The sequence below is a fragment of the Pleuronectes platessa genome, chromosome 7 (assembly GCF_947347685.1).
Source record: "Pleuronectes platessa chromosome 7, fPlePla1.1, whole genome shotgun sequence".
In the NCBI taxonomy this organism is placed as follows: domain Eukaryota; kingdom Metazoa; phylum Chordata; class Actinopteri; order Pleuronectiformes; family Pleuronectidae; genus Pleuronectes; species Pleuronectes platessa.
This window is the reverse complement of record NC_070632.1, coordinates 15,842,781-15,867,208: the sequence shown is the minus strand read 5'-3', so window position 1 is coordinate 15,867,208 and position 24,428 is coordinate 15,842,781. Positions and strand designations below refer to the sequence as shown.

Below are 24,428 nucleotides of genomic sequence, written 5' to 3'. Positions count from 1 at the left end.
AAAGAAATTACAAGGCACCAACACAAAAAAATTACACATTTCATGTCTGCATAATTCACATGTTTGGTCAACGTACGAGGAAGTGACTTGTGAGTTTACTTAACAGATAAGAAGGAACAACACAAAACCTCAATCCTGTTTGAATACATACATATATGTCATTAAATACTGCTCTAATCCTGCTAAAATCACATTAGCCGAGATATGACACCTGAGAGGAGGCAGATGCAGCTGAAGTGTTGCTATAAGCAGCGTCTTCACGGATGAATGGAAACAAAAGCATCAAAAGGTTGATACTCCAAATGTTCCTATTACCCCTCCTAATCTGCAAATACACAGACAAGTATATAACATGTGAGGGTCGTACCGGTCGGCAACAACCTTCCCTCTCAGGACGAGGAGCATCATGAGGGCAGCCAGGGAGCAGCTGCAATGGGTGGCACTATGGGTCGCCGTCTGCTTTGGACTGTCTGCAGCCAACTCTGGTATGATCTGTAGATTCAATAGGACACAGAGAGAAATGAAAAGAAGAAACTTGAGATCCTGAGAAGAAATGAATCCAAAGTGTTGTTGGATTTATTTACATACGCATACTAGATAATGCAAAAAATAAATGAAGTCAGCTTTTGTCTAAAATATGACGATTTGCAGTGCTGGTAAAACGTCTTTCCTCTCTTTTCAGGCATGGGTCAGACAGAAGCTAAAATGCTAGTAGTCCCAGGTAATTGTTTTAAGGATGACATAACAGACCAAAACATTTAGAATATTCATAATTTGAACTGCAGTGCAATAAACTCTTTCCTCTTTTTATGATTAGTAATTAACGTCACTAAACGCTGTGTTCTTCACAAACTAGAGGTGAGATCCTTCCACGATGACGGCGTCTGCAGCACATGGGGAAACTACCATTTCAAAACGTTCGATGGAGATTTCTTCCAGCTTCCTTTCACCTGCAACTACGTCCTTGCGTCCGAGTGCGAAGGCAGTTTTGAAGATTTCAATGTTCAGCTCCAGCGACAGGTGACGAATGGGGTTGTCTCCATTAAGAGGGTCATTATGAAACTGGACGGGGTTAAAGTGGAATTAGCCGACACTTCCATCAAAGTCAACGATATACAGTGAGTCTGTTTTAATGATGTGAGTTTTCCTCAACAGCTGATGTGCAGATTACTGAGATGTTTAACTGTGATGATGTTTTCGTCCCCTCTAGTGTCTCTATACCTTTCACTCAACCTGGCATTTCAATTGAAAGAACCGTTTCATATGTCAAACTCGAGGCAAAGCTGGGTCTGGTCCTCATGTGGAATGAAGATGACGTCCTCTGGGTAGGTTAATTCAAATTCACTTTGATGGTATATGACCTGATGCACTTATGCATGATTGATATCTGACTCAAGTCAGGTCGATACAATACAATACAATAGAGAAACCCTTGGTTTACCTGAGCCAGCCCATCTGATACTGGCTCATATTATTTTCACAGTTTAGAGATTAGCACATGCATTGAGAGAACCGAGTATTAAGGGAGCAACTGTGACACATTGCGTCAGGCTCACGAGAATAAGAAAACACAAATACTCAAAGTACTGGCAAAGAACAGAGTTATAAAAAAAACGACATTAAATGGAAGTGTTCCTCTCAAGAGGAATGGACAAAAGAAGAAACCTATATATTTAGTTTTAAAAATACATTTAGATGAAGTTAAATGATTTCTTGTTCATTACTGCAATTTATAAATTTCCCCCTGGTATAAAGATTGAGCTGGATCCAAGATACAGGAATCAGACATGTGGCCTGTGTGGTAACTTCAATGGAGTCCAGGTTGATGACAAGTCCATCACAATAGGTAAATACTAAATAATAGAGCTTAGAAACAAGATTGCACAAAAGTGATCCTTGTGTTTGTTAAAACAATTTTTTCTTTTTGATAAAGGGGATTCTTCTGAAGAGTACGGGGAGGAATGGGAAGAGAATGATCCCACTGATAAGTGTGAAAAAATCCCCTCTTCAGTTATGCAGACCTGTGAAAAGCAGGTATGTGAACATATATTTGCTTTAAAGGATTCTATATGCCACATTTAGGTACAATTAAAACCCACCCTGATTCTACTGTGACACACAGACGGACCTCTGTGAAAACCTGCTGTCAGGAACTGCCTTCCACAGCTGTCAAAACCTGGTCGATACCCATTCCTTTATCAGAGCGTGTGTGATGGACCTGTGCAGCTGTAACAGCAACAGTAGCTCCTGTTTGTGTTCCACCATCTCAGAGTTCTCCCGTCAGTGCGCTCACGCAGGTGGAAAACCTCAGCAATGGAAGACCACTCAGCTCTGTGGTAAGATTTAGATTTAACTGTTTCACCAAAGTTATTTATCGAAGTCCCTGATTCTAAATTCGCAAATTCTTGTGTTTAATAGCAAAAACGTGTCCGTTCAACATGGAGTACAGAGAATGTGGGAGTCCCTGCACTGACACCTGCAGCGACTCTCAGAGAAGCCAAGTGTGTGATGATCACTGCACCGATGGATGCTTCTGTCCAAATGGTGGGGTCCCTGATTTAAAAAACAGCACAATTTATGTAAACTCTTCTTTTTAGTCCTCTCAAATTATTAAATCCTGACTTTGAAATAGTTGACTTGAGCTCCTCAAGAATATGTAATTCATCCTGATGAACAACTGATAAGTTACTGTGAGATAGATTTTCGTATTCTTCGAAAAAAACCTTTTCTAGTGAAAAAAAACCAAATTAATTTAATGACTATCATTAGATCTGGCATCATTTACACCCATGTATTGACTTTGTGACTGATGTTTTTTTTGTTGCGATAAAGCTCCGTGTGACAACTTGTTTCATGGTAATCTGTCCATTCGTTTTTGTGTAATGCTGCTAACAGTCAAACAAACCCATCAAAAAATTGCCTCCCTGGCAGTGGTGAACAATGTTCACTCTAATACCGACACACATATGACTTTTGCAGAGTTTGCATCGTTTTACTCCTCTAAAACTAACGCTGTCACTATGTTTCTCTCAAGGGACCATCTTTGATGACATCACACAAAGTGGGTGTGTTCCCTTTGACCAGTGCTCCTGTTTGCACAATGGCAAGCCGTACGGTCCAGGGAAATCCTACTCGAGGCCATGTGGTGAATGGTAATTAATCCTATTCTTCATTATATTCACAACATGTGTACTTAAGCTGGTCTGTTTAATTAATTTAACCATATTCTTTGTTGGCAGCACCTGCACCAGGGGTGAGTGGAGCTGTCAGGACGATGACTGTCCCGGTATCTGCTCCATACTGGGAGGCTCTCACATCTCCACCTATGATGACAAAACTTACACATTCCATGGAGAATGCTCTTACGTTTTCTCCAAAGTGAGAAATCAAAGCTGAAATTAATTTATTCATTCACAAAGATATTCGCAGCAGGGGTAAATGAGAGATAGAGAGCAGGTTGGAATCAAATGTATTTTTATTTTCTTGACTGTAGGAAACTAACGGGACTTTCAGAGTCCTCGGTGATATGGCCAGATGTGATGTGAAGTCTGATAAATCAACTTGCCTGACTGCGGTCACGGTAAAGCTGGCAAAACAAAAGGTAAAAAGTAGCCTATATTCGGGTTCAATCTTATTAACCGTAAATATGTTTCTTGGTGATTAAACAACTCCTTTTTACCATACAGCAGAAGATTATAGTTAAAGCCGACGGACAGGTCTCATATAACAAGCAGATCTCTCAACTGCCTCTTTTCACCGGTGAGTGACTTGCTCATGTTTTCAGATACTCAGAGTAAAATAGTCTCTTTACTGAGAATGTTTATTCCTCCACAGACGATGTAACAATCTTCAGTCCATCAACATTCTTTATTGTGGTCCACACCACCTTCGGGCTCGATGTTGAGATTCAGCTCACGCCGGTTATGCAGGTCTACATCAAAGCCAGCGTGTCCAACAAGGGAAAACTTAAAGGTAGGTTTTAATTCTTGAGAATTGTTGATAATGTTGTGAATAAGAGTTTATACCTCAACCAAGGCACAACCGTCTCCTTAATTTAATTAAGCTGCACCCAATTGTGCACACTTATAGATGTCAGTCCCCGAAATATGCCAGATGTTTTTTCCATTAAGATCCGTAAATTATTCCTTGAAAAACGGATGAAATATTCTGAGCCTTTGTGTGGAAATTTTCTTGTACCATGTTTCACCCGACCACTTAGTTTCTTGGAAATCAATTGAGTTGTTTTTGCATAATCCTGATAACAAGCAAACAAACCGACATGACCTCCTTGGCGGAGGTAAAAATCTATTTAGTATTCAGACAAACTACCTCTATCCAGGTCTTTGCGGAGATTTTAATGACAATCAAGCTGACGACTTCAGATCCACAAGCGGACTGACCGAGGGAACATGTAGGACATTCGCCAACACATGGAAGACCAGAGCCGGCTGCCCTGATGTGTCAACCACGTTCGCGGATCCCTGTAGCTATAGCATGGGCAAGGGTATGTCACCAAAGACATGTTCATATTTAAACATCATTCATCAAAACTCTCCATGCAATCCACATGTTTATTTGCTTTTGTAGAGAGATATGCCAAACAATGGTGTTCCCTGCTGTCAAAGCCAGGAGGGATTTTCGCCAAATGCCATTCTGACGTAAACCCAGACATCTATGAGACTGTAAGCAGTCATTTCTCTTGTTCACAATCTAATGCATTAGTGTGTTTTAATAAATTTGTGTTATTTCACTTTTTAAACAACCACACGTCTCAACAATTCATGCAGCTCATTGCTCTCTCTCTCTCTCTCTCTCTCTCTCTCTCTCTCTCTCTCTCTCTCTCTCTCTCTCTCTCTCTCTCTGCAGTCTTGTATCTACGATACATGCGCCTGTAAAAACAGTGAGGAATGCATGTGTGCTGCCCTGTCCTCCTATGTGCGAGCATGCGCTGTTGCAGGTGTCTCACTGGACGGTTGGAGGACCACTGCATGCGGTGAGTTTAGCTCGAACAATAAAAACGTTAAATAAGTGATATTTATAGTACTAAAGGCTTAAGTGACCTATTTCCTTTCAACAGATAAGTACACAAGGGGCTGCCCCTCTACTTTCGTGTATGCCTACCAGATGAAAAGCTGTGGACGCACCTGTCGCTCTCTCAGTCATTCAGACTTAACATGTGAGGTTGAGTTTACTCCTCTTGATGGCTGCGGCTGTGCTGAAGGAAAGTACCTCAATGAGAGGAGGGAGTGTGTGTCGGCCTCAAAATGCTCCTGTCATGTTGGGGACACAGTGGTGAGGCCCCAGCAGGCCATTAAAGTCAATGGAGAGACTTGGTGAGAATTTCACATTTTGCAGAAAATGTAAATTACATTTTTGGGTGCTTTCTTGCAGGAAATAAGAAAAATGGTCCGCTGCAGAGGGTTACCCATGCATAACAGGGTCACTATCTCCTGAGTGCACTTAAGTGTCTTCATAATCTGTTAAAGTATATATAGCTTGTGTGTAACAGAAACAGTGTTTTATTTTTATTTTGCAGTCATTCACACTGTAGTGTAAGTTGTAGCATTACAAAACAAGTAACCTACCAATGACTGGCCCTCATGTTGTCACAGACCAGCTTGGATCTTCACTGCGAGCTGCAAGGATAGAAGCTGATATCTCTCACATCTTGGTGCAGTGATCAGCACTGTTGCCTCACAGACAGTTTTCTCCAACAGTCCAAAAACATGCAGATGGGGTTTGGTTGAATTGAGACTTTTAAATAGATTATAGGTCAAATTCAATTCAGCTTCGAACTGTTGGTTTTGTAACCACCGAATGCTCAAAGTGGGGAAATGTAGTAAAAGCTCGGATTTCTAGGCTTTAAATGAACAATGTCTTTCTGATTCCTTATCTTACACAGCAAATGGTCTTTTCATTTAAGACAGTATTCTTTAAAAATCTTTGGATGACACGCTTGTGTAAGCACCAGAACTTTACTGCCTGTCGAAGGACGGGACATGATTAAGATCCCCTGTGGTACTTGCCACCACCAAAATATTGTTGTATGTACGTAAAGTATAGACAGTGTATGACTCAGTGTTAGATCATGTGTGGCCCATATGATAGCTATAAATAACGGTTGTTCCTTCTTCTTGACTTGGTTCTTTATTCAACAGAAATTGCCACCATAATACAGTTTATAGTTGGCAACACCTCTGCATAATGGACAGTGTTTGGTCGAATAAATCGCAGGGCAGGATTAATAACAACATTCCTTTCTCCTCTCTTCTGTGCTTTCTTTCAGCTCCTGCCACCATGGAAAACTGAGCTGTAAAGGAAGTCCAAAACATGAATGTAGGTACCCCTTCCCAAAGTAATATTCCTTCTGCAGCAAAACAAAATATATATGTATGAAAAAACTCCAGGCATTCACTTTTATCACTATCATCAGATTGCACCGATCCAATGGTTTTCTTCAACTGCTCCACTGCAAACCGAAGTGAAAAGGGAACTGAGTGCCAGAGAAGCTGCCAGAATCTGGAAACAGACTGTGTAAGAATCAGACACATGTTCATGACTGCTGTTGAGTGTTCTACGCATGTACAATGAAGAAGTGGATTCAAATGGTAAATACTGTTACACGCCACAGGTCAGTCCACAGTGTATCTCAGGCTGCGTGTGTCCTGCTGGTTTGCTCTCTGATGGCAAAGGAGCCTGTGTACAGGAGGAGGACTGTCCCTGTTCCTATAACGGACAGTACTACAGTTCTGGACAGACTGTCACTGTAGACTGCAATACCTGGTGAGCCCTCTCATCTCACTGTGAAGTGTCTGTTAATTCATTAACATGTTGATATTATTAAATCTTTCTGATTTTATAGCACTTGCAGAAGCAGAAAATGGACTTGCACAACTCATGAATGTGGTGGGACCTGTTCCATGTATGGAGAAGGGCATTACATGACGTTTGATGAAAGGAGATTCTCCTTTAATGGGGAATGTGGTTATGTCTTCACCCAGGTAAAGTATGTTCCTCTGTTAGGTGTTTGTGATTTGGATTCGGATTTTAAAACTAATATCAGTATCTGGCAGGATTACTGTGGGGACGATAGGAATGGCACCTTCAGGGTCCTGACTGAGAGCATCCCATGTGGAACATCTGAAAGCATCTGCTCTACTAAAATCAGGCTCTACTTAGGGGTACAGCACTCTTTGCACAACACCTTACACAATTATATGTGATTCAAATGATTCCAACTTTGTGGAAATTAGAGTGTTTTGATGTTTTTTTTCAGAACAAAGAAATTATTCTAACAGAAGAAAATGTCCAAGTTGTCAAACAAAGCAAAGGGGTGGACATACCCTATCACATCAACACTATGGGTCTTTATCTTGTCATTGAGGCGAAGAATGGCCTTGTTCTCATGTGGAATAAGAAGACGATGTTGATGATCAAACTCAGCTCAGCATTTAAGGTGAGTGAGAAGATGTGCAGATAATTGTGAACACAGTTTCCATTTTATAAATTTACCCAATCTCATTCCATCCCAGGGCAGAGTCTGTGGTCTGTGTGGAAATTACGATGGGAATACAAAGAACGATTTCACCACCAGAAACAAAGAAATTGTGGTCAATGACCTTGAGTTTGGAAACAGCTGGAAATTGTCGCCTTCCTGCTCCAATGCAAATATATCAACAAATCCCTGCAGTCTGTACTCACACAGGCGGGCATGGGCATTAAAACACTGCAACATAATCCACAGTGAAGTCTTTGCTGTCTGCCGTGAAAAGGTAAGATTAGAATTACCTCTCTGTGGTTGTATGCCTCAGCCAAACGCTGCAGTTTCAGTGTAAATGCATTTTTATTCAGACTCATATGAGCTCACCATGACTTTTACCTACAAAATTGTACCTCTGACATCTAAACAATTCATCATGGAGTCTTAGTGACAAGTGGTCAAAATTTTGGGAAATTCCCTAAATATCATGTTCAGAAACATGTTGTGTGAGGCCCTGTGGCCATGACCTCTGACTTTTGACCACATAGATCTAATCAGTTAATATGTGAGTCTAGATTAACATTTATGTCTAATTTGAAAGGATTCTCTAAAAGCATTCCTAGGATAATGCATAAAAAAGGTAAAAAAGGTTTTAGTGAAATCACAGTGACCTCGACCATTTTCATCAAGATCGCAATCAGGTCATTCTTAAGTCCAAGTGAATGTTTTTGACAAATGTAATGAAATTCCTTATTGGTGTTCCTCATGTATCACCTTTACAAGTGCATGAGTTTACCATCACCTTGACGTTTGATCTTCAACTGCCCAAATTCTAATTAGTTCATCTTTGAGTCCAGTTGAACATTTGTATTACATTTGAAGACATCCCCTAAGAGTGCTCCTCTGATTTTGTGTTCACAACACTTGTTTTGCAAGGTCACAGTAACCTTGCCTATTAACCACCAAGTCCTAATCAGGTTATCCCTGGAAGACTGAGTTCTGGAGGCTCTCCTTTGTCCCCAGAACAAAGAAACATGTGGTCAGGGTTTTGATAAACATGTAGGCCGAAGTATAGTTCACAAATACTAGGACCCAACACTACTCTCGAACGTCACATGAAATATGACAAACCAGGTCATTGTAAAGTTACACTTTTGCAGAATAACTTCATTCATTTTTTAAAGGTGGATCCCAAAAACTACCATGATGCCTGTGTGAGAGACACATGTGCCTGCAACACAGGAGGAGACTGTGAGTGTTTCTGCTCGGCTGTGGCAGCCTACGCCGCCGCCTGCAATAAGGCTGGAGCCTGCGTGAAGTGGAGAACTCCCACAATCTGCCGTGAGTGTTTCATGTGTGTTACCTTAACTATTGCATACGTTTACGAGTAACAAGTTACAAATAAGGTAAATTTAATATAAAGGTTTCATAGTTGGTGTTAGTTAACTCAGATCAACAAGTTAAAGATTCTCTCCTGTCCCATTAGCTCTGTTCTGTGATTTTTACAACGCTGATGGGGAGTGTGAGTGGCACTACAGCCCATGTGGAAAACCTTGTATGAAGACATGCAGGAACCCCTCAGGGAAATGTTACAACCACATTCCAGCATTAGAAGGTACAAATGGCATAAATGTGACAGTTTTTTTGTGTATTCCTCAGAGAGAACGGATCGATCATGCATGCTCTTTTCTACTAAATCCCCAAACATTTCAATTTTTTATATACTTTCATTCACTTTCAGTTGTTGTCAAGGTTTAGTTCAGAATTTTTTTCCCAATCAATTCTTTCCTAGCACCCTGATTTACAATGTCATTTCGCTTTCTGAGGCTGCTATCCACATTGCCCACTTGAACAACCTTATTTGGAGGAAACTACCATGAAGTGTGTGCCACAGGAGGAATGCGGCTGCTACGATGATGAAGGGAAGCATTATGAAGAAGGGCAGGACATGCCTACAAAAACAAACTGTCAACGCTGGTAGGACGCTTTCGATCTTAGTAATGCAGTATTTTAAGATACGAGTAAGCTTAAAACATTTATTATGATAACTCTTAAAACAGAAGGAATTTGATACAAAGCACATTCTCAAAGCCCCAGGTTCTGATAGATTAGTGTTTGTGGAGTGCATAGAGTATTAGTGATAGAATGAATGCTGTTTGTTTGATGTTTGTATTGTTAACATACAATATGACATGTAACAATACTTCAAAAACACATCGCTAGCCAATTAGGTAGTCAGCTGTTTTTTCCTTCCAATGCTTGTAATGAATTATGATTATTCATGATTGCATCTGAGTCACGTGAGGTACATTTTCATCTGCAATAGTGGTGAAGTTATCAATTCCCATGATTCCACACTGCTTTGAGAAGTCATCAGACTTAGTCATTTGTGCTCATTGAGAGACCCCTTGCGGCCGAAGTTACAAGCCATATATTAAAATTTCTATGAAAAACACAACTTACATTTGTTTAGAACAAGCTGGTAGTACTATTTAGCGTATTTACAGGTTGATATATTTACTAAATAAATAACTGCTTAAAGTGTATATGTGGAAACATTTGTATGTTTAAAATCTCATCTATAATACATTTGTTTGATTTGGGAGTATGTTACTTCCTTGTAACTGTGCAACTTTAATTTAGTATTTTTATCTTCTATAGTGTGTGAAGTATAACTTCACTGAGTTGGCCTGTGGAATTTTGAGTGTGCATTAAGAGGTGGGGAACATCTAGCTATGGCTACTTCGATTATTGAGAAGAGTGAGTGTGCTGACAGGGAGGTAGGCAGATGTCAAGACGTAAACTCATGCCTGTGGTAAGTGGCTGATGTTGGCAGGTTATGGCAAAGGCATAGATTTATAGTACAGTCAAAAACAGAGTAACAGAGCAAAAGGGTTTCTAGCCCTGAGGGATTTATGATCTGGCTGATTCTTGGTGATGGGACTGGACCTTATGTAGTGCAGGGTCTTGGGGTCTTGATTTGGAGACAAGGCCGGAACTGCAAAAACAAGTCCACCTTCTTCACAGTTGGTGCTGTAACATCAGGCAATAAATATACGTACATAAAGATTATAATATTTTTCAGATAAACCTGTCTTCTTTCGTTTACCTTTCAGTAATTGTTTTTCAACAAAGAGGAAATGCAGCTATGATGTCCACGGTGAGTAGATATTAATATGTGATATTGTTTTAATTAATGATATGTTAACAATATATAATACTAACATTATTATTAACTTAACATTATCATTATACATTTTTAAAAGTGGAAATACTCTGTCTGTTTATTTTATTGTTTAACTTTAACAATTGTATTGGCTCTTTGAAATGTGCTATATTTAATCAAGTTGAAATACATTATTTATTATGATTGTAGTTATTAATGATGACCTCGGTTGCCAATGAGAGGGCTACAGACTAATTGAAAGGACAATAATAAATCAATTAGGTATAAATCAATGGCAACAATAAAGATTTATATACTACCTTATCTTTTTTCAGCTTGCAGATGCTTATATGATGGCAAAGAATACAAGTTTGGAGATAAGATATACGCCACAGATGATGGAGATGGACACTGTATCAATGCTACCTGTGGAGAAGAAGGAAATATTACTAGAACATTTGAATATTGCATAACAACCACCCAGACACCAACCTTTAATTTTACCACAACAGGTAAGGAAACCTGACTGTAAAAATGCACAGATGACACATGAGAGATTTCTACTTTGTGTATTTTGAAAGAATTCTGTCTTTTCCTTTCTTGTTAAACACAGTAAAGCCAACAACCACTACAATCACAACCACAACCACAGAGAAACCCCCCACCACTACAACCACAACCACAACCACAGAAAAACCCACCACCTCGACAACAACAACCACAGAGAAAACCCCCACCACTACAACCACAACCACAGAGAGACCCACTACCCCTACAACCACAACCACAGAAAAGCCCACCACCTCTACAACCACAACCACAGAGAGACCCACTACCACTACAACCACAACCACAGAGAAACCCCCCACAACTACAACAATAACCACAGAAAAATCCACAACTACTGAAACACCCATAACAACCCCAATTTCAACCACTACCACAGAGAAATCCCCCACAACTACAACCACAACCACAGAGAAACCCCCCACAACAACCCCAATCTCAACAACAAACCCCCCAACCACCACCGCTAATTGCTTTGTTTGTAACTCGTCTGGTTGGATCAACACGGGTTACCCTACAAAAACCTTAGATGGTGGAGATTATGAAACTTTAGACAATTTTACTTTTTGTAGGACACCTCTGGAGGTAAAATGTAGAGCAAAAAGCTACCCAGATACACCTCTGAAGGATTTAGATCAAAAAGTAACATGCAACTCAACAGTCGGACTCATCTGTCATAACAAAGACCAGGGTCCACCTCCTCATTGTTTGGACTATGAAATACAAGTCAAATGTTGTACTTACATGTGTTCCACTACAACCACTATAACCACTACAACCTCAACCACAGAGGAACCCCCAACCACTACAACAACAACCACAGAGAGACCCACTACCCCTACAACCACAACCACAGAAAAGCCCACCACCACTACAACCACAACCACAGAGAAACATCCCACCACTACAACCATAACCACAGAAAAATCCACAACTACTGAAACACCCACAACAACCACAATCTCAACCACAACCACCACAACCCCTTCAACCACTACCACAGAGAAATCCCCCACAACTAGAATCACAACCACAGGGGAACCCCCCACCACTACAACAACAACCACAGAGATACCCACTGCCACTACATCCACAACCACAGAGAAACCCCCCACCACTACAACCATAACCACAGACAAATCCACAACTACTGAAACACCCACAACAACCCCAATTTCAACCACAACCACCACAACTTCTTCAACCACTACCACAGAGAAACCCCCCACCTTTACAACAACAACCACAGAGAGACCCCCCACCACTACAACCATAACCACAGAGAAACCCACTACCACTACAACCACAACCACAGAGAAACCCCCCACAACTACAACAATAACCACAGAAAAATCCACAACTACTGAAACACCCATAACAACCCCAATTTCAACCACTACCACAGAGAAATCCCCCACAACTACAACCACAACCACAGAGAAACCCCCCACAACAACCACAATCTCAACAACAAACCCCCCAACCACCACCGCCAATTGCTTTGTTTGTAACTCGTCTGGTTGGATCAACACGGGTTACCCTACAAAAACCTTAGATGGTGGAGATTATGAAACTTTAGACAATTTTACTTTTTGTAGGACACCTCTGGAGGTAAAATGTAGAGCAAAAAGCTACCCAGATACACCTCTGAAGGATTTAGATCAAAAAGTAACATGCAACTCAACAGTCGGACTCATCTGTCATAACAAAGACCAGGGTCCACCTCCTCATTGTTTGGACTATGAAATACAAGTCAAATGTTGTACTTACATGTGTTCCACTACAACCACTATAACCACTACAACCTCAACCACAGAGGAACCCCCAACCACTACAACAACAACCACAGAGAGACCCACTACCCCTACAACCACAACCACAGAAAAGCCTACCACCACTACAACCACAACCACAGAGAAACATCCCACCACTACAACCACAACCACAGAGAAACCCACTACAACCACAACCACAGAGAAACATCCCACCACTAGAACCATAACCACAGAAAAATCCACAACTACTGAAACACCCACAACAACCACAATCTCAACCACAACCACCACAACCCCTTCAACCACTACCACAGAGAAATCCCCCACAACTACAATCACAACCATAGGGGAACCCCCCACCACTACAACAACAACCACAGAGATACCCACTACCACTACAACCACAACCACAGAGAAACCCCCCACCACTACAACCATAACCACAGACAAATCCACAACTACTGAAACACCCACAACAACCCCAATTTCAACCACAACCACCACAACTTCTTCAACCACTACCACAGAGAAACCCCCCACCTTTACAACAACAACCACAGAGAGACCCCCCACCACTACAACCATAACCACAGAGAAACCCACTACCACTACAACCACAACCACAGAGAAACCCCCCACAACTACAACAATAACCACAGAAAAATCCACAACTACTGAAACACCCATAACAACCCCAATTTCAACCACTACCACAGAGAAATCCCCCACAACTACAATCACAACCACAGAGAAACCCCCCACAACAACCACAATCTCAACAACAAACCCCCCAACCACCACCGCTAATTGCTTTGTTTGTAACTCGTCTGGTTGGATCAACACGGGTTACCCTACAAAAACCTTAGATGGTGGAGATTATGAAACTTTAGACAATTTTACTTTTTGTAGGACACCTCTGGAGGTAAAATGTAGAGCAAAAAGCTACCCAGATACACCTCTGAAGGATTTAGATCAAAAAGTAACATGCAACTCAACAGTCGGACTCATCTGTCATAACAAAGACCAGGGTCCACCTCCTCATTGTTTGGACTATGAAATACAAGTCAAATGTTGTACTTACATGTGTTCCACTACAACCACTATAACCACTACAACCTCAACCACAGAGGAACCCCCAACCACTACAACAACAACCACAGAGAGACCCACTACCCCTACAACCACAACCACAGAAAAGCCCACCACCACTACAACCACAACCACAGAGAAACATCCCACCACTACAACCATAACCACAGAAAAATCCACAACTACTGAAACACCCACAACAACCACAATCTCAACCACAACCACCACAACCCCTTCAACCACTACCACAGAGAAATCCCCCACAACTAGAATCACAACCACAGGGGAACCCCCCACCACTACAACAACAACCACAGAGATACCCACTGCCACTACAACCACAACCACAGAGAAACCCCCCACCACTACAACCATAACCACAGACAAATCCACAACTACTGAAACACCCACAACAACCCCAATTTCAACCACAACCACCACAACTTCTTCAACCACTACCACAGAGAAACCCCCCACCTTTACAACAACAACCACAGAGAGACACCCCACCACTACAACCATAACCACAGAGAAACCCACTACCACTACAACCACAACCACAGAGAAACCCCCCACAACTACAACAATAACCACAGAAAAATCCACAACTACTGAAACACCCATAACAACCCCAATTTCAACCACTACCACAGAGAAATCCCCCACAACTACAACCACAACCACAGAGAAACCCCCCACAACAACCACAATCTCAACAACAAACCCCCCAACCACCACCGCCAATTGCTTTGTTTGTAACTCGTCTGGTTGGATCAACACGGGTTACCCTACAAAAACCTTAGATGGTGGAGATTATGAAACTTTAGACAATTTTACTTTTTGTAGGACACCTCTGGAGGTAAAATGTAGAGCAAAAAGCTACCCAGATACACCTCTGAAGGATTTAGATCAAAAAGTAACATGCAACTCAACAGTCGGACTCATCTGTCATAACAAAGACCAGGGTCCACCTCCTCATTGTTTGGACTATGAAATACAAGTCAAATGTTGTACTTACATGTGTTCCACTACAACCACTATAACCACTACAACCTCAACCACAGAGGAACCCCCAACCACTACAACAACAACCACAGAGAGACCCACTACCCCTACAACCACAACCACAGAAAAGCCCACCACCACTACAACCACAACCACAGAGAAACATCCCACCACTACAACCACAACCACAGAGAAACCCACTACAACAACAACCACAGAGAAACCCCCCACCACTACAACCATAACCACAGAAAAATCCACAACTACTGAAACACCCACAACAACCACAATCTCAACCACAACCACCACAACCCCTTCAACCACTACCACAGAGAAATCCCCCACAACTACAATCACAACCACAGGGGAACCCCCCACCACTACAACAACAACCACAGAGATACCCACTACCACTACAACCACAACCACAGAGAAACCCCCCACCACTACAACCATAACCACAGACAAATCCACAACTACTGAAACACCCACAACAACCCCAATTTCAACCACAACCACCACAACTTCTTCAACCACTACCACAGAGAAACCCCCCACCTTTACAACAACAACCAAAGAGAGACCCCCCACCACTACAACCATAACCACAGAGAAACCCACTACCACTACAACCACAACCACAGAGAAACCCCCCACAACTACAACAATAACCACAGAAAAATCCACAACTACTGAAACACCCATAACAACCCCAATTTCAACCACTACCACAGAGAAATCCCCCACAACTACAACCACAACCACAGAGAAACCCCCCACAACAACCACAATCTCAACAACAAACCCCCCAACCACCACCGCTAATTGCTTTGTTTGTAACTCGTCTGGTTGGATCAACACGGGTTACCCTACAAAAACCTTAGATGGTGGAGATTATGAAACTTTAGACAATTTTACTTTTTGTAGGACACCTCTGGAGGTAAAATGTAGAGCAAAACGCTACCCAGATACACCTCTGAAGGATTTAGATCAAAAAGTAACATGCAACTCAACAGTCGGACTCATCTGTCATAACAAAGACCAGGGTCCACCTCCTCATTGTTTGGACTATGAAATACAAGTCAAATGTTGTACTTACATGTGTTCCACTACAACCACTATAACCACTACAACCTCAACCACAGAGGAACCCCCAACCACTACAACAACAACCACAGAGAGACCCACTACCCCTACAACCACAACCACAGAAAAGCCCACCACCACTACAACCACAACCACAGAGAAACATCCCACCACTACAACCACAACCACAGAGAAACCCACTACAACCACAACCACAGAGAAACATCCCACCACTACAACCATAACCACAGAAAAATCCACAACTACTGAAACACCCACAACAACCACAATCTCAACCACAACCACCACAACCCCTTCAACCACTACCACAGAGAAATCCCCCACAACTACAATCACAACCATAGGGGAACCCCCCACCACTACAACAACAACCACAGAGGAACCCCCAACCACTACAACAACAACCACAGAGAGACCCACTACCCCTACAACCACAACCACAGAAAAGCCCACCACCACTACAACCACAACCACAGAGAAACATCCCACCACTACAACCACAACCACAGAGAAACCCACTACAACAACAACCACAGAGAAACCCCCCACCACTACAACCATAACCACAGAAAAATCCACAACTACTGAAACACCCACAACAACCACAATCTCAACCACAACCACCACAACCCCTTCAACCACTACCACAGAGAAATCCCCCACAACTACAATCACAACCACAGAGAAACCCCCCACCACTACAACAACAACCACAGAGATACCCACTACCACTACAACCACAACCACAGAGAAACCCCCCACCACTACAACAACAACCACAGAGATACCCACTACCATTACAACCACAACCACAGAGAAACCCCCCACCACTACAACAACAACCACAGAGATACCCCCCACCACTACAACCACAACCACAGAGAAACCCACTACAACCATAACCACAGAGAAACCCCCCACCACTACAACAATAACCACAGAAAAATCCACAACTACTGAAACACCCACAACAACCACAATCTCAACCACAACCACCACAGCCCCTTCAACCACAACCACAGAGAAACCCACTACAACCATAACCACAGAGAAACCCCCCACCACTACATCATTAACCACAGAAAAATCCACAACTACTGAAACACCCACAACAACCACAATCTCAACCACAACCACCACAACCCCTTCAACCACTACCACAGAGAAATCCCCCACAACTACAATCACAACCACAGAGAAACCCCCCACCACTACAACAACAACCACAGAGAGACCCACTACCCCTACAACCACAACCACAGAAAAGCCCACCACTACTACAACCACAACCACAGATAAACCCCCCACCACTACAACAACAACCACAGAGATACCCACTACCACTACAACCACAACCACAGAGAGACACTCCACCACTACAACCACAACCACAAAGAAACCCACTACCATTACAACCATAACCACAGAAAAATCTACAATTACTGAAACACCCACAACAACCACAATTTCAACAAAAACCACCACAGAGAAACCCACAAGCAGATCTACAACATGCTTCTGCAACTACCAGAATCAGACTTTCTCCCCAGGTAAGCAATGAGCCATTGCTATTATTGTGCATAATACTCCTGCACTTTGAGGTGCTGATGCTTTGAGGTCAAAAACTTTTTGCATTAACACTTGTTATCAGAGTTTTTCTACACTTCCTTAGATCTTGGACAAAGCTATAAGGATTTGATGTGCATACAGGCAAGGCCATGCATGCCAATTAACACAATTAGCTTAAATGGGTCAAGGAATTTTCTTTCAATCCTTTTCTGTATGACAGGAACTCCTCACGATTTGTTAGCACAGTGGAGGGATACGTGTACATATAGCAAGTTTGGTTAATACCTCACCGTTGCTGGTGTAGTGGTAAAATAAAAAACAGCTATTCGAGTAATATTTATTAAAAGTTGCATTATAATTGTGACGAACAAGGTATTTTTCAACATTTTCATTATTTTCCTTTCTGCATGAATCTGGATGAAAACAAATAATCTTAAGGGTACTTATATCTAGAGTGTGAAATTTTATGCAGCTTGATTGAATTTAAGGCGACCGTTGGGCCTTGAGGGGGTCATTTGTCAATTCATCATGCTGCATTGTCTTTGTCCCTATAGGGAGCTTCATGTACAATAAAACTGATGGTGCTGGCTGGTGTTACACTTCATATTGCAATTCAACATGCAACGTTGAGAAGCTTGTCAGACCATGTCACTCCACCACTCCACAAGCACCGACCAGCACGACGTCAAGCTCTGGCACTACAACACCAACTGGCTCAACGAAAGTTACAGGATCCACAGTGACGCCTTTCCAAGACTGCTCATATCTGGAGCCACCCAGAAAGGTATTTGAACTATATTCTGAACACAAAATCTGTCAAATCTGCTGAAGATTAATCCCTGTGAAAATCTGAAAACAAGATTTTTGATTACTTTGGATAAAGTGAAGATGCTCATGACACATATCTTGCATACACTCATTGGTTTAGTCAATGAAATATACAAACAAATCAATATATCAGGACAACATTTCTAACATCACATCGGACAATGAGTATGAAAATAAATTAAATTATATGCTGTGATCCACACAGTCACCAGAGCTATAGTCAATTGAACACATATTTTGGACTTTTTGGTCACTTTTCACCGCCATCATCAAGACACTAAATGAGGCAACATATTTGGATGTTCCCCCCTCCAACAGATTCTAGAGACCAACATGTTGCTGAGACCTTTCATGTTCATTTTTTTCCTTCATGCGTCATTTCTGTCACGTCTGTAGCTTCTTATTCTTCTTCTTATATCTTCATTAGAACCAACTGTTTTTTTAAGTTTGATTTCACTGTTTTAGGTCTTAGTTGCCTTAACCAAAGCTGAGGAAATTCTTCCACAGATCCAGTCACACAATTAACATACATAACATACATAACGACATACAAAATTACACAATAAGAGACATTAAACATATAAACAAACAACAAAACAAATGCTCAATTCAACTAAGCATTATTTCTGTGTGAAATTCTTTCCTCATTCCCTCAATGGCATGAATTATAGATATATATATATGTTTTTTACAAAATGCTCCTTGGACATTTTTGTTATGATTAAGTGGATTGGTAAAAGTATTGTTTTTCCACTAACAGCATGGAGAGACGTGGAAGCAAGACAAATGCACCACAGCAACATGTTATAATGGTACAGTACGATCAGATCGTACAGTAACATGTGATTCAGTGACCAAGCCTGTCTGTGAAAATGAGTTCGAGCCACTCAAGGTCTATGATGAAACGGGCTGCTGTTATCACTACGAATGCAGATGTAAGAGCAAATCAAATTTAAAAAGAAAAATCCAGCAGCAATTTATAATACATCAGCAAAATATAATCTCTGCAGTTTTCCGAGCAGTGTCTTTTATTCTATACTTGCAGGTGTCTGCAGTGGCTGGGGAGATCCTCATTATAAGACATTTGATGGTCAATATTACAGCTTCCAGAAAAACTGCACATACGTCCTGGTCAAAGAGATCATTCCCAGATACGGTTTTAAGATTATTATTGACAATGAAAACTGTGACGCCTCAGGAACTGTGACCTGCACTAAATCCTTGAGGGTGTATTACAAAGAGTATGACATTATTCTCACGCAGGAGAGGATTCCCAAGTTCATAAACAAGGTAATCATCACAGCAATCAAATGATCAGAGTTTTTCTAATTATATAATTATAATGATATGCAGTGATGATCTGTAGAAAATGTTATAAATGCTGAAAATGGTCGGTTTACAAAGACTCTTTGATATTGTGTAGGTCTTCATCAACGACCAGCGGGTTATTCCAACCTACTCTAATGAGGACCTCAGTATTAAAAGTACAGGGATCAAGCTGGAATTGAGAATCCCAGCAATTGAAGCATATGTGATGTTCAAAGGACTTTCATACAGCGTTGAATTGCCATTTGCGCTGTTCCACAATAACACAGAGGGACAATGTGGTAAGTTAATTATTGGATTGTTGTCAGAATAAATGAATTGGAAACATTGCTTTACAATTAAGAAAGTGCCAATGTAATATCTGTCGTGTTAATATTTAATTTCACAACAAGGTACCTGTGACAATAACAAGACAAATGACTGCAGAGTACTAAAGCCCACTACTCATATCTCGTGCCCTGAGATGGCAGAACACTGGCGTGTAAACGATACGAAAAAGGATTATTGCGAGAGGCCACCTACTGATACAACACCCCCACCTGAAGTTGAATGCGATCATGATATCTGCAACATTTTGAACAGCACGTAAGAATTTCCTCAATTAACTCGTCATTCTGCAATGTCACCCGAAGTAACACTGTGCTTTCTTTTGATTTGTGCATTAAGGGTGTTTGAGAAATGCCACAAACTAGTCCCACCACAATCCTTTTATGAGGGCTGTAAATTCGATGTTTGCCAAATGCCGAATTCCAGCCTGGGTTGTTCCAGTCTGGAGACTTATGCCACGATGTGCGCCGATGTTTCTGTCTGTGTAGACTGGAGGAAAGCTACGAATGGACAGTGTGGTAGGAAGCAAATGGTGTTCAAATTCTCAGATGTCCACGTTACCTTGTTCGATCCTGTTTGAATCTACATTCTCTTATTGTAGATTATACATGTCCAGAAAATAAAATCTACAAACCTTGTGGACCAACGGCTGTGCCAACATGCAATGCAAGGTAATCGGTCGGGTCAATATCCCTAAATAAGAAAATTCTCTCAACGGCCATGCTGCCAGATCTGTCCACAATCATAAGAATGATAACATTCTCAATGACAATGCTGACATGCTAATATTAAGCAAAAAAATTGTGCGCTAGCTAACATGTAATAATTATGTTAGTGCTGAGCACAAAGAACAGCTATAGGAGTGTAATGTACTTGATATGCAAGTATTGGACATATTGGATAGTATTGGACAATTTCAAAATGTAAAACTAAATGTTTCAGAGTGATGCATGAATTTTTTTACCAAAGGTTGTGGTCTTCTATCAAATAATTGTTTTGGCATTTCACTTGAAAACACAAATGTGACCCTCATGGTGGCACTAGAGACAAAATTTCACAGGCTCACTAAGGTCATTAGGTTTCACTCACTGGGGACCATGAGCATTGTTACCAAATTTAATGCCAATCAATCAAATAGATGTTGAGATTATTTTCTCTGGACCAAAGTTCTGGACCGACTGATGTCATGGACCCCTACTATGGCTATGACAAAAAAAATAATACTTGACGTCTACATTGATTTATACATACGTGTATATGTGTGATTTTTCACCATCAATTATTTCCACATCTAGGTACAATGACAAGTATATAGAACAATGCCCAGGAGGAAATCCTCCACACAACGATCAATTTGATGGATTCTTGGAGGGATGCTTTTGTCCAGAGGGGACGACGCTGTTCAGTTCAAAATTGGACGTTTGTGTCGACGCCTGTAAGAGCTTTTTATATTGAGAAGAGAAATCTAAATCTTTGTGTGTGTGACTGAAGATACAGATTCAATATTTGTTCATTGTTCCAGGTTGTACTGGACCTGATGGCCAACCTAAACACGTAAAAAGCCAAATCACACAAACATTTTCATAATTCACAGCGAGTTCTAAACAATTCTAAAAAATAATTCTGTTCCGTCACTTTACCAGCTTGGTGAGTCTTGGCAGGTTGGCTGTCATCAGTGTGTGTGCACTGACGAGATTGTTCAGTGTGAACCGCGAACTTGTCCCACTCAAGAACAAGTGACCTGTGCTGAGAAAGGTGCGGTGTTGGTGAACCGCACAGTGGACTGCTGTGAGATTCTGACATGTGGTGAGTGATTTAAGATTCCTCTCCCACCACCTATAATTATTCAAATCATCAATTCAATTTAATTTGAAGATCACATATTTACAAATCACAATTTTTCCTCATAAGGCTTTAAAAAGGTGCAACATCTTCTTCCCTTGATTCTCAAAGAGAATGAGGAAAAACGACCCCAAAAAACTTTTAGCAGGAAGAAAAACACTTTGAAGCAGAAGCACATCAAACGAATAGCAATATTTACAGCAAGAGAGATAAAGGGGGCAGCAAGGAACATTGTAATGATAGCAGTATTTCTTATATGGGTAGTATATATGAGGAGGCATATAGTTGAATGGGCCCTTTTTTCTACCTCTGTTATTTGTAGCATGTGGCAGAACCATAATGATATGATGATTAGTCTTATTAGTCCAGTCCACTTATTGGATTACTGTAAAGACCCAACAATCGGCTGATTAGAAGAGGTGGGGAGAGTGAAAGACAATTGGGAAGGAATGGGAAAGACAAAAAGTTGTACGCTAAGCTTCATTATGCCGTTTTTATTGACCTGAATCCTTTTGTAATGGTTTTAAACCATCAAATTCCTGTCAACATATTACCTATTACATTACATTTTTTTTTATTATTATTATTATTTTATCCGTGATTGATAATGTACCTGCAGTTGTGTGTCTTGTTATTTAAAGATTTGAAAAACCAATCCACATGTCATTCACAGAAACTCCTGGCCAGAGCTGTCAAATGAACAGGACCTCCACCTACCTGAAGACAAAGAATTGCACGTCAATTGTGCCCGTGGAAATGACAGCCTGTGAAGGATCCTGTGGAGCCTCCTCGTCCATGTGAGATTCATTAGAAAGGATAGGAATTGCATTAGCCAAGTGTTTGTTAATATTGAACAGCAACTGACTGACACCGAGCTTGTCTGACGCTTTATTTACAGGTACTCCGCAGAGCTCAACAGCATGACACATGCATGCTCATGCTGTAAAGAAATGGCCTCCAGCGAGAAGGAAGTGGAGATGATCTGCTCTGATGGAAGCAGTCTGAAGCACTCCTACATTTCAGTTGACAAGTGCGGCTGTCAAGTCGCGGAATGTTCTAAAAACGGCAAAGAATAGTGGAAAATGTTTGAAACTGGAAACTAATCTCACTCAAATATTTTTTAACTTGATTTTGAAAAATTCTACTTTATTTACTTCGAGCTGTTCCACCTTCATGTTTCATGTCTTCCTAGGATGATTCAAATGTTTCCTACATATGTAGACACTTGGTCTTTTAACCTTTAGAGTACCTGCATTTGTTTAAAGTGAGGCCTCTCTCGCTTCATGACGATAGCACAGGCTGGTGTCATGTTCTCTTTTAACTTTTTCCAAACATCATAGGATGTTTTTCTGTCTAAGAGGGTCTTTATTCCAATACCTCAAGAGAAACAATTAGATATAATGTATACTGCATAATGTTTTGCAGTTTTTATGTTTTTGGTGAAAGGTTTTTCCAACATCTGATCACTTACCGTTCTGTCAAATATGAAAATCTTCAGTGCTAATAAAACTACTAATGATCATGCATTCTATATTTGTTCAGATCTTGTTTATTTCTTATGATTTAACTTGATGTGGCTGAATGACACATTGCTGGTATCAAGAAAAGATATGTTTAGTTTTTCTATGACAGTGCACCATCATGTATAATGAAGTCTGAGAACATCTTCCCATTCACTTGAATAGGAAAGTGGTATCAGGGTATTGGACCCCAATGCGTAACTCACACATATTTGATTATTAGATGTGTAGATATAAACAGTCAGCCATATTTAAATGGCCTCTAATCAATTCCGACCCCTAAAATATTTGTTTCAGTAATTGAGTAAATAAGAATTAGTTTCTGTAACTGTCATGTTTCAAGTTTTGCGTTAGATAGACAGGCAAAATTGGCTGAGTTTTAGGTCTTTGTTGTATCGATGGGTGACCGTCAGGATCTTCTGCAGGAAAATATTCAGTTCACTTGATATTTTACTTTGGGCATCTGTGAAAATGAAAGGTGAACAAAGAAAATAATAAAACTGGGAGGAGTTGAGATCACAAGATAAATTGGAATTGCACTCGTAAACAGTCACCTTATATTCAATCGAATGCAAAGTTAATTTCACACAGGCATATAGATAATATCATTCTCCTAAATTCACTCAATGTGCCTAATTTCTTAATGTTGAAAAATGCTCTATCTCACAATTTTGTATGCAGATCTAGATTCACAAACCCCCAAACAAACAATTGAACAGGGGTGAAATAATCAAATCCTTGATCAAAGTAATAATAGTCCCAATTATATAGCTTGTCCTGTATCATGGGATTGAAAAAATCACTAGCAACTTTCACCCACAGTCATA

General features: G+C 40.8%; 1 protein-coding gene across 2 annotated transcripts; it reads left to right on the top strand.

Moving 5' to 3' along the window:
- The first annotated feature begins 355 nt into the window (after positions 1 to 355).
- LOC128444425 (mucin-2) lies at positions 356 to 23,612 on the top strand. Of its 2 annotated transcripts, none has more exons than XM_053426909.1 (42): positions 356 to 485; positions 683 to 721; positions 857 to 1,118; positions 1,211 to 1,325; positions 1,756 to 1,846; positions 1,934 to 2,034; positions 2,123 to 2,336; positions 2,419 to 2,544; positions 3,035 to 3,152; positions 3,240 to 3,378; positions 3,494 to 3,601; positions 3,690 to 3,759; positions 3,835 to 3,972; positions 4,340 to 4,504; positions 4,588 to 4,682; positions 4,867 to 4,993; positions 5,078 to 5,333; positions 6,287 to 6,336; positions 6,434 to 6,534; positions 6,632 to 6,783; positions 6,863 to 7,001; positions 7,074 to 7,181; positions 7,277 to 7,456; positions 7,533 to 7,772; positions 8,665 to 8,821; positions 8,967 to 9,095; positions 9,307 to 9,457; positions 10,597 to 10,640; positions 10,982 to 11,158; positions 11,260 to 17,739; positions 18,313 to 18,542; positions 19,347 to 19,521; positions 19,632 to 19,876; positions 20,010 to 20,193; positions 20,305 to 20,497; positions 20,579 to 20,757; positions 20,841 to 20,910; positions 21,535 to 21,674; positions 21,762 to 21,793; positions 21,883 to 22,045; positions 22,755 to 22,878; positions 22,980 to 23,612. In XM_053426909.1, exons 1-42 carry the CDS (start codon positions 407 to 409, stop codon positions 23,155 to 23,157), a joined length of 12,264 nt encoding a protein of 4,087 aa, XP_053282884.1. In that variant the 5' UTR covers positions 356 to 406; the 3' UTR covers positions 23,158 to 23,612. The 2 variants fall into 2 exon arrangements, with proteins under 2 accessions (XP_053282884.1, XP_053282883.1); XM_053426908.1 differs by having other exon boundaries at positions 3,687 to 3,759.
- The last annotated feature ends 816 nt before the right edge of the window (positions 23,613 to 24,428 follow it).